The sequence below is a fragment of the Chlorocebus sabaeus genome, chromosome 20, assembly GCF_047675955.1.
Source record: "Chlorocebus sabaeus isolate Y175 chromosome 20, mChlSab1.0.hap1, whole genome shotgun sequence".
NCBI lineage: Eukaryota > Metazoa > Chordata > Mammalia > Primates > Cercopithecidae > Chlorocebus > Chlorocebus sabaeus.
The window spans coordinates 109,269,880-109,284,628 of record NC_132923.1 but is presented as its reverse complement, the minus strand read 5'-3'; the positions used below and the strand labels follow the sequence as shown (position 1 = coordinate 109,284,628).

Genomic DNA, 14,749 nt, shown 5'->3' with positions numbered 1-14,749 from the left:
GCGTGAGCCACTGCGCCTGGCCAGATCTCATATACTCTAGACCACACATCAGTAAAAATCAAAAAACCTTAGGAGAAAAAAAGGTAACACCATTTACATTAGACTGATTTTTGAAGTGAGTCTGCTTTAGTGCCTAATATGCTATGTCCATTTAAAAAATTTTTACATGTTCTGAAATTTTGTTTTCTTGCAACTTTTCAACTTCTCTAAATCTACCTCCCCCCAAATTTTAAAATATTTTGTTGTTATTTTTATTGTTAGCCCTCTCTCCTACCCTTATTATTCTCTACCCTATTCAGTATGGTTTCTGTTCAGGACTCAAACTGGAATGCAGATTTTCTTCAACCACTTTACACCCACTTCTTAGTTGAGACAGATTGCCAGAGTCCTATGTAATCTTACAGATTCTGTGGGTGTCAAAGGATATTGCTTCTTTATACTATGCTAAGGAAGCCCTTGTTTTGTGTGTCTGTGACGTGTTTCTGGATGACAGCAGCAATAATGCCATCTACTTTCTAGGCAGAAGAGAGGCAAAGAGAGGAGCAGCTGGTCTCATTTGACAGGTAATAGAATTGTTTATACAACCTGCTGCATAGTTGAAATGGGACTCTTATCTTGTTATATTTCTTTTAATTGTAAAAATCAATGACAAAAAAATAGAGGACAAAAATAAGGGGGTACCTGGGATAGATAACATAATCTGCAGAATAAAATTAAAAAGTCAAAACCATGGGCTTTTCCAAGTTTTTTGAGTTATGGAAGGAATAATTTCAAGATGAATAAAAAATTCCAAGAAACCATTGATGTCTATGTGTTAAGCAGAGAGCTTGACTCCCTAATAATAAGTATGAACCCACATGTCTACAGATTAGGAGGTCTGAGTCATCTTACCTCTAATTCAGATTTAAACCTATCAGAGTTCTTGGGTCTTTGTTTACTCATTTATAAAATGGAAGCAACTCATCCTTCTAGGAGGATTAAGAGGGAAACCAGACAATTTGCATCTGAATGATGTTCTTAACTTCTCCAGAGTAATCCCATAGAGGTGTATTTGTGGTATTAGTTCAGAACTTGATATGTTTTAGCATAGATACACATCCATTCCTCCCCACAACACTATGAGCACCTCAAAGGCCTGGGGACTCTGTCTTACTTAGTTTTGTATCTCTAGCATGTAGAGGACGTTAGTTAAACATTGTAGAGTTGAAGTATGATTTATGATACTGTTGGGAAAATGCATAATAATGGAATTTCAAAGTCTTTTATATCTAGTATAATAAGTAATATGTTTTCCTTTTAAATGCTTGAAAATAAAGAGGCGGTGGGTCATGGTGGCTCAAGCCTATAATCCCAGCGCTTTGGGAGGCTGAGGCGGGTGGATCACCTGAGGTTCAAGGAGTTCAAGACCAGCCTAGCCAACGTGGCGAAACCCCATCTCTACTAAAAATACAAAAATTAGCTGGGCATAGAGGCAGGTGCCTATAATCCCAGCTGCTCTTGAGGCTGAGGCAGGAGAATCGCTTGAACCCCGGGGGCCGAAGTGAAGTGAGCGCCACTTCACTCCGGCCTGGACGAAAAAGCAAAACTCCATCTCAAAAAAAAAAAAAAAAAAAAGAGGGCAGGCATGGTAGCTCAAGCCTGTAATCACAGCATTTTGGTAGGTTGAGGGAGGAGGATAGCTTGAGGCCAGGAGTTTGAGACCACCCTGGGCAACAAAGCAAGACCCCTGTTTCTAAAAAAAAAAAAAAAAGAAAAAAAGAGTTATAACATTTCACTAGCTTTCTGTTAAGAGGGTTTTTTATGTTTTTTTTTTTTTTTTAATAGAGATGAGGTTTGTGCTATATTAGCCAGGTTGGTCTTGAACTCCTGGCCTCAAGCAGTCCTCCTGCCTCAGCCTTCCAAAGTGCTAGGATTATAGGCATGAGCCTCCATGCCTGGCCTGTTAAGACATATTTAACCCAAAGCATAACCTCAAGGAAGTTTCTGAAAACCAGGAGATGTGATTCTGTTGAACTAACTGGCAAAGCACTGATAGGTCACTTAGCTTGCTCTTCTCCACCCACTTGGTACTGAAGGTACCAATGCAGCTTGCACTTTGAGAGTGCTCTGGAAGATGATGGGGCAACATAATTCAGTGAGTTCAAATCTCTGGCTACTTTCCTTGTCTGGCAAGCCCCAGTGAGATTACAGAGTATACGCCTAAATGGAAACAGCCAGGAGTCCCATCCCTCATAATTCTGCTACATGTCAGCTTTGTCCATGGAAGCTGAGTCTTTGTTTTCCTGGTATAATCAGCTTTTTGCTTCCGGATATGAAGAATGTGGCCCTCTAGTACTTTATTGATAGCAGAGGAGTGGAGCCCTGTTAATGTCTTTGCATAGGTTCTGCTGGCAGTAGAGATGTTGGCAGTAGAGATGTCTTGTTATGCCTTTGAGAGGAGAAATCACCTAGTGTGCTTGTCTCCCTGCAGCCATGAGGAGTGGAACCAGATGCAGAGCCAGGAGGATGAGGTGGCCATCACTGAGCAGGATTTGGAACTTATTAAAGAAAGAGAGACGGCAATTCGGCAGCTGGAGGTGAGAGCCAGGTCATGTTTTTTGTTTAACTCAGTGTATCTGCAGGTATCTGGACTCGTTAGTTCACTTTAATTCTCTTAGTGATTATGAAAAAGCATAAAATGTGTCATTGTGTGATTTGTATTTTTTCTGTCTCTGTGTAATCATGGTGGGTTTCAACTACTGTTTTTTTGTTTTGTTTTGTTTTGTTTTGTTTTCTTGGACGGAATTTCGCTCGTCGCCCAGGCTGGAGTGCAATGGTGCAATCTTGGCTCACTGCAACCTCTGCCTCCTGGGTTCAAGCGATTCTCCTGCCTCAGCCTCCTGAGAAGCTGGGATTACAGGCATGCGCCACCATGCCCAGCTAATTTTATATTTTTAGTAGAGATGGGGTTTCTCCAGGTTGGTCAGGCTGGTCTCGAACTCCCGACCTCAGATGATCCACCCACATCGGCCTCCCAAAGTGCTGGGATTACAGGCGTGAGCCACTGCACCCGGCATGAACTACTGTTATAACGGTATTGGCTTTGGTACTCAGGAGTACTCAAATCCTTTCTTCAATCACCACGTCTTATATGGATCACCACATCTTATTTCTCCTGGAGAGATGTACATGGAGAACAGAACAAGGCAGACAGATATTTTATTGCTCATTAGAACTTTGACCTCAAATCTCAGTGCCAACCTCCGGGTAGGTCAGGCAGGACTCCATGGAGAGCCCCTTTGCTTAGTCTGAAGAGCCCAGAATAAAGGCAGGCCAAAAGTCTTGCTCCATTTTTATGTATCCTAAAGTCTAATCCCAAGTTGTAAATCTTATCCCTTCAGTGGTTCAGAGAAATAGGAACAGTTTTTGAGGTGGAGGTTGAGGGAGAAGTCTGTAGGCCTTTCTTACCTAACTGAGCTTTCAACTTTAATTTTGCACAGTGACTAATAAAATATCCTTTTTTTTTTTTCAAACTGAGTCTCACTCTGTCGCCCAGGCAGGAGTGCAGTGGCGCTATCTCAGCTCACTGCAGCCTCCCCCTCCTGGGTTCAAGCGATTCTCCTGCCTCAGCCTTCTGAATAGCTGAGACTACAAGTACGCGCCACCACACCCAGCTAGTTTTTGTATTTTTAGTAGAGACAGGGTTTTGCCGTGTTGACCAGGCTGGTCTTGAACTTCTGACCTCAAGTGATCTGCCTGCTTCAGCCTCCCAAAGTGCTGGGATTACTGGCATGAACCACTATGCCCGGCTAAAATATCCTTAACCCTGAGTTTTCTCCAGTTTAGTTTTCTCTGAAGGTAGAAGGCTGCCATTGCTGGGATTGGGGGAGGAGAAAAGGAGAGAGGGAAATTTTGAGCAGTGATTCTGAACGGTGACTGCATGTGAGGATCACCTGGAGAAGATGTTTTTTTAATGCCCAGCTCTCATCTAGCACTAATTATTTGATGGAATAATGTGAAATTCCTGTTTATTATATGTTAAACCTGGGCAAATATCCATTATTTTATATGGTTCAAACTAATAAATCATAATTTCTGGGCATGAGGCCCTGGGCATGGGTGTTTTTTTAAAAAGTTCCCCCAGGTGATTATAATGTGCAGCCAGGGTTGAGACCCACTGTCCTAGAGGCCATCAATGTCTGTTTTAATTTATTTATTATTTATTTTTTGAGTCAGAGTCTTACTCTGTCGCCCAGGCTAGAGTACAGTGGTGCATTCTTGGCTCACTGCAACCTCTGCCTCCTGGGTTCAAGCAATTCTCCTGCCTCAGCCTCCCAAGTAGCAGGGATTATAAGTGCCCGCCACCACGCCTGGCTAATTTTTGTATTTTTAGTAGAGATGGGGTTTTGCCATTTTGGCCGGGTTGGTCGTGTCTGTTTTTAGATGGGATAGTTTATCCTTAAGTTATGATTATTTTATTGCCTTCAAAAATGTCATATCTTTACTCTTTTTCACCTACTGCTACTACTAATTGAATTAATTGTCTAACATTAGAAATATGGCTAAGTGCAATGGCTCATGCCTGTAATCCCAGCAAGTTGGAGGCTGAGGCAGGATGATTGCTTGAGCCCAGGAATTCAAGACCAGCCTGGGCAATGTAGCAAGACCTTACCGCTACATAAAATAAAAAACTAACTGGGTGCTGTAACATGTATCTGTGGTCCCAGCTACTCAGGAGCCTGAGGTAGAAGGATCACTTGAGCCCAGGAGATCAAGGCTGCAGTGAGCCATGATCATGCCACTGCAATCCAGCCTGGGCAACAGAGCAAGACTCTGTCTCAAATAATAATAATAATAATCCTTCCTTTAAAAAAAAATTACTGGCCAGGCGCAGTGGCTCATGCCTGTAATCCCAGCACTTTGGGAGGCTGAGGTGGGTGGATCACCTGAGGTCAGGAGTTCAAGACCAGCCTGACCAACATGGTGAAACCCTATCTCTACTAAAAATACAAAAAATTAGCCGGGTGTAATGGTGCATGCCTGTAATCCCAACTACTTGGGAGGCTGAGGCAGGAGAATCGCTTGAACACAGGAGGCAGAGGTTGCAGTGAGCAATTGCACTCCAGCCTGGCAACAGAGCGAGACTCTATCTCAAAAAAAAAAAAAAAATACAGTCAGCCCCTCGATATATGCAGGTTTTGCATCCTCAGACTCAAGCAGCCTTGGATTGAAAATATTTTTTAAAAAAAGCAAACTAAAAAATAACAATACAGGCCGGGCGCGATGGCTCAAGCCTGTAATCCCAGCACTTTGGGAGGCCGAGACGGGCGGATCATGAGGTCAGGAGATCGAGACCATCCTGGCTAACACAGTGAAACCCCGTCTCTACTAAAAAAATACAAAAACTAGCTGGGCGAGATGGCGGGCGCCTGTAGTCCCAGCTACTCGGGAGGCTGAGGCAGGAGAATGGCATAAACCTGGGAGGCGGAGCTTGCAGTGAGCTGAGATCGGGCTATTGCACTCCAGCCAGGGCGACAGAGCGAGACTCCGTTTCAAAAAAAAAAAATAATAATAACAATACAACAAAAAATAATACAAATATAAAAAGCAATACAGTGTAACAATATTTTACATAACACATTGTGTTAGTTCAGCACATTACTAATACAATGTAAGCGCTATGTAAAATAGTAGTATAATATAGTAATGTAACATGTAAGTAATATAGAGATGATTTAGAATATAGGGGAGAATGGGCATAAGTTATATGCAAATATTATGCCATTTTGTATCAGGGACTTAGAGGGAGGGAGTCCTGGAACTAATCCCCTGTGAATACCAACGGACGAATGTACTGTTATAGCAGAGTGGAGTGAGACATATGGAGCTAAGGAAAGAAATGTAATGGATGCCAGCGTGTAACGGATCACTTCATATTCAACAGAGGAAAGTCCAAATTTCTTAGCCTAGGTTCAATTTTCATATCTAGTAATTTCCAAACTCTGACATACAAATTCTACGTTATGGCAAAGCTAGGTTATTTCTCTTTAACTGAGTTGCCTTTCTGTTTATATGACCTCTCCTTTGCTTCACGGCACGACTCATGTCCTACCTCTTCTGCAAAGTCTTCCTTTACTCCACACCTTTCTATGCCATTAATTCAGTAATTTCCTATACAGTACTCTTTCTTCTTATTTTATTGTGCACTTATTCCCCACCTCCACCCCAGTTAGCTGTATTCACAGCAACTAGTAGACTGCCTCAACTATGGTAGACTCTTAGCAAGTGACTGAAATGCTGACAAGACTTGCTTTAGCAGATAGTCCACTATAGTAGACTCTTAGCAAGTGATTGAAATGCTTGCCAAGTTATGATTCCAATTACCCTTCAAACTTGGAAGGGAATTGCCCTCAAATTTCCATAGGGTCATGCCCCATATGACCATCCTTTTAATAAGACAGGTTTCCATTGTCTTTCTTCTGCCTGATCATGAGTCAGAAAAACTCAAATATAGGCCGGACGTGGTGGCTCACACCTGTAATCCCAGCACTTTGGGAGGCTAAGGCAGGCAGATCAGTTGAGGTCAGGAGTTCGAGACCAGCCTGGCCAACATGGTGAAACCCCGTCTCTACTAAAAATACAAAAATTAGGGCTGGGCACAGTGGCTTATGCCTGTAATCCCAGCACTTTGGGAGGCCAAAGCAGGTGCATCACTTGAGGTCAGGAGTTCGAGACCAGCCTGACCAACATGGTGAAACCCCATCTCTATTAAATATAAAAACTTAGCCAGGCATGGTGCTGCATCCTGTAATCCCAGGTACCTGGGAGGCTGAGGCAGGAGAATTGCTTGAACCCAGGAGGCGGAAGTTGCAGTGAGCCGAGATTGCACCATTGTACTCCAGCCTAGCAACAAGAATGAAACTCCACCTCAAAAACAAAAAAAAATAGCTGGGCGTGGTGGTGCACGCCTGTAATCCCAGCTACTGGGGAGGCTGAGGCAGGAGAATCACTCAAACCCAGGAGTTGGAGGTTGCAGGAAGCTGAGGTTGTGCCACTGCATTCCAGCCTGGATGACAGAGTAAGACTCTATCTCAAAAAAACAAGTAAAAAATAAAAATAAATTAAGAAAAGAAAAAGAAGGAAGGAAAGAGGGAGGGAGGGAACGAGGGAGGGAGGGAGGAAGGAAGAAAGGGAGGGAGGGAGGGAGGGAGGAAGGAAAGGAGGAAGGGAGAGATAGAGAAGGGAGGGGAGGGAGGAGGCCTCACGCAGTGGCTCATGCCTATAATCCCAGCACTTTGGGAGGCTGAGGTGGGAGATAAGGAAGGAATGGAGGAAGGGAGGGAGGGAGGGAAGCTGGGCATGGTGGATCACGCCTGTAATCACAGCACTTTGGGAGGCCAGGGTGGTGGATCACAATGTCAGGAGACCAGCCTGGCCAACATGGTGAAACCCTGTCTCTACTAAAAATACAAAACTTATCTGGGCGTGGTGGCACGCGCCTATAATCCCAGCTACTCAGGAGGCTGAGGCAGGTGAATTGCAGTGAGATGAGATTGCGCTACTGCACTGCAGCCTGGGTGACAGAGTAAAACTCCGCCTCAAAAAAAAAAAAGAGAGAAAGAAAAGGAAAGAAGGAAGGAAAGAGAGGAAGGAAGGAAAGAGGAGAAAGAAGGAAGGGAAGGAGGGAGGGAAAAAAGGAAGGAAGGGAAGGAGGGAGGGAAGGAAAGGGAAGGGAGAGGGAGAGAAGGAAGGAAAGAGGGAGGGAGGAAGGAAGAAAAGAAGAGGAAGAAAAAAGGAAGGGAGGGAGAGAGGGAGGGAAAGAAGGAAGGAGGGAGGGAGAAAGACCCAAATATAGGGGATTTTGCCAATGTTAAATTCTTTCACTGCTGTTAGGAAAATAAGCTGCAGTTCAGCCCACCGAGCTGATTTATTTTTCCCTTCTTTGATCACAGTAGTAAATAGGATGTAGTCCATTCACTTTGGAAATGCTATCCACAAACCATCAGCTTTTTGTCAGTCAGCTGGGAGTTACTATAGGGCATTGTCCAGTGATGACAGAATCCAGCAGCTCCTCACACAGTTCCAGAGACAATCCCAGGGGAAAAGAGGCTCCTTGCATTCCTCAGATAGCATGATCTTGTATAAACATTTAAATTCTGTAGTCCAAAGTCCCAGTGGTTGTCATCAGGAGGCACTCACAGGCTTTTGTCACAAGGCCTAGCAGTCTCCGCATAGGGCTGTCACACCAAGAATTTGTCCATATCAGCACTCCAGCCTTCTGCTGTACTGTTTCGACTTGGGCACTCTTACTGGTTCCCATGTAGCATGTCTAATTAATGTTGCTTGAAGGGTGAGTTTATGTGCCTTCTGTTTTACAATATTGGGTAGGCAGCAATAGATTACTTTTTGTTTATGGAGAAAGCATGCTTTATACAGCCTTAAAAACACACATGTTAATAGATAAAACTAGGTACGTAAGGGAAACACATCTTCTAACATGTTGCTTAATGTTAGTTAATTGTTTTTTGTCTTCCTTAGGCTGACATTTTGGATGTCAATCAGATATTTAAAGATTTGGCCATGATGATCCATGACCAGGGTGATCTGATTGGTATGTATTATTGATACCTTTAACCTCAAGGTGAGTGGATAGTATTTGGCATGCATCTGTAATCCCAGCTACTCAGAACGCTGAGGCTCAAGCACCATCTAGGAGTTTGAGGCCAACCTGGGCAACATAATGAGAATTTGTCTCTTTTAAAAAAAAAAAAGAAAAGAAAAGAAAGAGAAAGGAGTTAGGCTGGGCATGGTGGCTCACACCTGTAATCCCATCACTTTGGGAGGCCAAGGCGGGCGGATCACGAGGTCAGGAGATTGAGACCATCCTGACTAACACTTGGTGAAGCCCGTCTCTACTTAAAATATAAAAAATTAGCTGGGCCTGGTGGCACGCACCTGTAGTCCCAGCTACTCGGGAGGCTAAGGCAAGAGAATTGCTTGAACCTGGGAGGCGGAGGTTGCAGTGAGCCGAGATTGCGCCACTGTACTCCAGCCTGGGTGACAGAGTGAGACATTGTCTCAATAAAAAAAAAAAAAGGCGTTAGTCATATCAGCTATAGAATTAAAGTACATTTAGGAATGCCATTTTAAAAATTACCAAATTTATTTTTCTTAGCAATATTCTTATGTTATCAAATATAGAAATTAAATGAGGCCTCATGAATACTCAGTCCCACTGACTTCTCTGTAAGTCTTTGTTTAGAGAAATAACTCTCAGCTTCCCAGCTCTTATCGCTATCAACTTGCAAAATTATGGGGTTAGTAACTCTTTTTTTTTTTTTTTTTTTTTTGAGACAGAGTTTTGCTGTTGTTGCCCAGGCTGGAATGCAATGGTGCGATCTCGGCTCACCACAACCTCTGCCTCTTGGGTTCAAATGATTCTGCTGCCTCAGCCTCCCAAGTAGCTGGGATTACACGCATGCGCCACCACACCTGGTTAATTTTGTATTTTTAGTAGACGGGGTTTTTCCATGTTGGTCAGGCTGGTCTTGAACTCTTGACCTCAGGTGATCTGCCCACCTTGGCCTCCCAGGTGCTGGGATTACAGGCATGAGCCACCACGCCCGGCCAGCAACTCTTTTTTTAAAGCTTTCTATATGGAAATAATTTCAAGTTTATTAAAAGTTGCAAAAATAGGCTGGGCATGGTCGCTCACACCTGTAATCCCAGCACTTTGGGAGTCTGAGGTGGGAGGATCACTTGAAGCCAGGAGTTCAAGACTAGCCTGGGCAACATAGTGAGACCCTGTCTTTGCAAAAAAAATTAGCCAGGAATAGTAACATGCACCTGTAGTTGTAGCTACTCAGGAGGCTGAGGTGGGAAGATCACTTGAGCCCAGGAGTTGGAGGCTACAGTGAGCTATTACTGTGCCACTGCACTCTAGCCTACGTGACAGAGTGAGATTTTGTCTTTAAAAAAAAAAAAAAGTAGCAAAAATAAAAATATCACAAGGACCTTCTTTATACCCTTTACCCAGATTTACCTCTTGTTAACATTCTACCCCATTTGCTTTATTATGTATTGTTTCTCTCTTTATGTGTATATACATAATTTTTTATGAATCATTTATGGGTAAGTTAAATACTTTATAACCCCCCAAAATTTATTGTTTTTTCCCCAAAGAATAGGGCTAGTCTCTTATCAAGGTAGTAACTCGATTTCATGGCTGGATAGTTTGGATAGTGGTAGTGAAACCAGAATCCATAACATCAGAAATCTGTTCAATTTGCAGTCTTGAAACATCTGGTTGTGTTAAAACCTCTGTCCGTTCTTTTGCAGATAGCATAGAAGCCAATGTGGAAAGCTCAGAGGTGCACGTTGAAAGAGCCACTGAACAGTTACAGCGAGCTGCTTACTATCAGGTAAAAGTGGGTACCAAAGAAAGTCACTCTGTGTTGCAGACTTTTTAGGCCATCAGAGTACATTGACATATTGAGAATAGCTATAGCCTTTTGCTTAGGTTTAAGCTAAAGGAAAGTAGTCGTAATTGCAGTTCCAGTTCTATTTTTAGTATTTTCCTTTGCAGATAGATCTACAAGAGAAAATCACAGCTTGAATAAACTTACCAGAAGCCTAGTAACTGCAAAGCTAACCCTATAAACTAATATGATACCTAAATCTGCTATGAGGCGATTTTATATCCCGAACAGCTGAATGTATTTCAATTAGGATAGTAAGAAGTGCAGTTCAAGTAGAAGACTTCATAGATACTTTATGTTGACTGTTGCCATAGAGCATGGACATAGAATCAACTTCGACTGCTATTTATATATGAATAAATAGGGGTAATCATTCTGGAACTATTCCTGTAAAGTGAAATCCTTCTATATGTTAGTCGAAACTCTGTTTTTTTTTACTTATCCAGATCTTTATCTCAGTGTACAAATAGTGTGAATGAAGTCCTTCTTACTCACCTTCAATTTGGTGTCGCATGGCTTTTTAGAAATAAATAGCATTTCAGTTATTGTCCGTGTTCCTGGGATAGCTGTGTTTTACCTGGGAGTGCTCGTAAAGAAATTTGTATTTAATAACAGTGTTTCCTTTAAAAACTATGTGATTGGGCCGGGCGCGGTGGCTCACGCCTGTAATCCCAGCACTTTGGGAGGCGGAGGCGGGCAGATCACGAGGTCAGGAGATCGAGACCATCCTGACAAACACGGTGAAACCCCGTCTCTATTAAAAATACAAAAAATTAGCCAGGCATGGTGGCGGCCGCCTGTAGTCCCAGCTATTCAGGAGGCTGAGGCAGGAGAATGGCGTGAACCCGGGAGGCGGAGCTTGCAGTGAGCCGAGATCAGGCCACTGCACTCTAGCCTGGGCGACAGAGCGAGACTCCGTCTCAAAAAAAAAAAAAACAAAAAACTATGTGATTAATTTAGTGTCCAACAGTAAAGGAATAATTAAGTAAATTATATATATCCACTCGTTGCATATGAGAATTAAGAGATGTTATGAAGAGTTTATAACAGAAAAATGTTTATGCTAAACATTAAGTGGGGAAAAACATCAAACATCATACAGTGTGATCCCAGTTAGGTCAAATAATATACATAGATAACAAATCAGAAAGAAATACAATCAAAGTGTTGACAGTGTTATCTGTGGGTGATTTTTTTCTCCCTCTGCTTGATGTATTTTTTTTTTACAATGAACATGACAGTTTTATACATATTATAAAATGTTATTAAAATACACATGTACAAATAACTTATTTTATTGCAAATAATGCCTGGCAGCACAGGTATAGCTCCTTTGCAAAATTGTATGTGGGGACTTGGAATTAAAACTTCAAAACCTGCACTACTCAGCTGGGTGCGGTGGCTCACACCTGTAATCCCAGCCCTTTGGGAAGCCAGGGCAGGTGGATCACTTGCGGTCAGGAGTTCGAGATCAGCCTGGCCAACACTGGCGAAACCCTGTCTCTACTAAAAATACAAAAACTAGCTGGGCATAGTGGCACATGCTGTAATTCCAGCTGCTCAGGAGGCTGAGACATGAGAATCACTTGAACCTGGAAGGCGGAGGTTTCAGTTAGCCAAGATTACACCACAGCACTCCAGCCTGGGTGACTCCAGCCTGGGTGACGGAGTGAGACTCTCTCAAAAAAAAAAAAAAAAAAAAAACACCAAACAAACAAAAAACACTTGCACTACTACCTAATGCTGCTGACGTAAGATTTCTGGGAAAGCCTCTGCATAATTTTGCATGGATAGAGTTAATATTTAATTACAAGGAGACAGATTTATGAAGCATTCTTGGAGTCTTACACATAAAAATTTTGTTTCACGAGTGTCTTGTTTACATATTTCTTTCCTCAGAAAAAATCTCGCAAGAAGATGTGTATCCTGGTGCTTGTCCTGTCAGTGGTTATTGTAATCTTGGGACTTATTATCTGGCTAGTTTATAGAACGAAGTGATTGCCTCCGATTGTTCTCCCGCTGAGCTGTTTTCAAGGGCAAGTGCTTGATGAAGTCTTGCCAGAACAAACTGATCACAAGAAGACAGCATACACCAGAACGTCCTGTAATCATTTAGTTAGAAACTAACTACTAACTAGTCTTTGGAATTAGTGACCTATGGAGACAGTATTTATCAATTTATTGATTCTATTGATTTCTCAAATTAGGAATTAACTTATGTGGATTTTGCTTCCTCTTGTATTCTGATTGCCCTTCATCCCAAGTGTTTACTGAAAATTCCATTCTAGATATTCTTGTTTTGACAAATGACACTACAGTCTCGTAATATTGTCTTTTATGTATATACAAAATTTACCTTTTTACTAGCAACTGAGATAGAGTTACTTTCCGGCACCCAGTATATTGGAGTCTGTCAGAAACTGTGTAATAGGCCACCAGTTTTTATTATTTAACGTTTTAATTTGAATTTCTAAGAAGCCTATTCTCTATTTGGAAAGATTCTGGCACTATATTTAATTGGAAGTTAAAAAAATTGTACATGTGATCCAGAGTAAATGAGAAGTCTCTATCTGAGCTGGTCAGTTACTGGAGTACATGTTACTAATCTGGGTTTAAAGTTTACTTCATTATCTGCTAGTGTCATCCACAGCAGTTCATCCTCATCCACACTAAGCCATCTTGTTAGCTTTTAAAAGAAATTAATTTAATTAACATTAATATACTCTATGGGCTCCCTCTCCCATCTGTCTGCATAGAAAGGCAGAATTAGACATAGCATGCTTTGGAAAAGCAAATAGGAATGGTTGGGAATGATTTAATCTTGTTGTTGTTGTTGTTCACTTGTGGTTCTACATTCCTGGTGAATGATGAATGTTGCTGTCAAAGGGCTGCCCCCTACCTTATAAGGGTTGCTGGGCATTTGAAGGCAGGAAGATTTTTAAAGATAGATTGAGGTTGGTTTAAAATTATTCCTGTGAACCAACAATAAAGCAAATAAGAGGTTCATTTTTGTAAATAATACTGGTTTCAAATAGTGATGTTAGACTTAACCTAATTTATAAACGAGATTAATATCTCCATGCATAGTTTTAGACAAAAAAAGGTGTTTCAATAAAATTACTGTCTTGTAATATAAATGTTGTCCACTTCCCTTTTCCACAGGCCTAGAACAGTTAAAGGGAACATAGTTTGTTTAGGCTCCCACATAAATGTGAATCTGGCCAACAACTTTGGTTCACCCTGTAGTGAATTAGAGGATTTGGCTACCCTGAGTATATTTATATTCATTTCTTCCATTCTCCTTCTGTTATTATACTTAATCTTCTAAACTAAACTAATGTGAACAGTAGGGAAACAAGGGCCCAAATGCATAAGTTTCTTTGCACTCTTGCACTTACTTAATACAAATAAATATTTTTTAAAGCTTTTGTAGTATGTTTTTATGAGTTAACATCCTAATGAGGTAGGTATTAAGTAATGTGCTGTCATGAGAAAAATTGAGACTTCCAAGAAAACTGGAGACCCAAGTGTGGGTTGGTTTGGGGATGGAATAGGTGTAGCTGCCTTTCCTTGAAAAACAGTGTAGAGATGGCTGGGCGCAATGGCTCACACTTGTAATCCCAACACTTTGGAAGGCTGAGGCGGGAGGGTCAGTATATCGGTATGTCTGAGCCCAAGAGTTCAAGACCAGCCTGGGCAATATAGCAAGACCCCATCTCCATTTTTTTTTTAATGATTTTTTAATTTTAAAAAAGTACAGGATAGAGCTGTTGGGGTGGCACAGTGGCCCAAAGAGCAGCTTCAGAGATAATTCCTTGGTTCTATGATCACTTTTTAACTCCAAATTACAGTCGGACTTGGACATATCATTTGTAACATTATAGGAAAGAAAAAAGTCTTGGTTGTGAAAAACTATTGCATTTGGGTAAAATAAAGTGACCATGCTTCTGTTCTGTAATACTATGTGATCCGTGGTTGTTGTAATGGTGATCATGGAGAGCAAATATGAACTTGGCCTAGATTTTAAATGCCCTAGAATTTGTGGTAGTTGCCAAAGAGGTTCTCCTACGTGGTCCTAATAAACCTATTCACAGAATTCTCCTTATCTGTGCCTTGATTATCATTGGGAGCATCATGATCTAGGACAGCAGTTCTTAACATGGCTTCACATTAGAAACTAAAAAATATATAGTGCCCACTTTGGCAGCACATATATAAACTGGGAACAATACAGAGAAGATTAGTATGGCCCCTGCACCAGGATGACATGCAAATTCTCTCTCTCTGTCTCT

The 14,749-nt window shown here is 41.7% G+C and overlaps 1 protein-coding gene and 1 pseudogene across 1 annotated transcript in view; both read left to right on the top strand.

Moving 5' to 3' along the window:
• STX12 (syntaxin 12) overlaps window positions 1–14,553 on the top strand; it is a 50,672-nt gene extending 36,119 nt beyond the window's left edge. Inside the window, exons 5-9 of the mRNA XM_007979809.3 lie at window positions 520–563; window positions 2,471–2,576; window positions 8,518–8,590; window positions 10,318–10,400; window positions 12,357–14,553. Of these exons, the coding sequence (XP_007978000.1) occupies window positions 520–563; window positions 2,471–2,576; window positions 8,518–8,590; window positions 10,318–10,400; window positions 12,357–12,455 (405 nt within the window). The 3' untranslated portion in view covers window positions 12,456–14,553. The remainder of the gene's footprint in view (window positions 1–519; window positions 564–2,470; window positions 2,577–8,517; window positions 8,591–10,317; window positions 10,401–12,356) is intronic.
• Window positions 14,554–14,648: 95 nt separating this feature from the next.
• LOC119626302 (U6 spliceosomal RNA) lies at window positions 14,649–14,749 on the top strand (annotated as a pseudogene).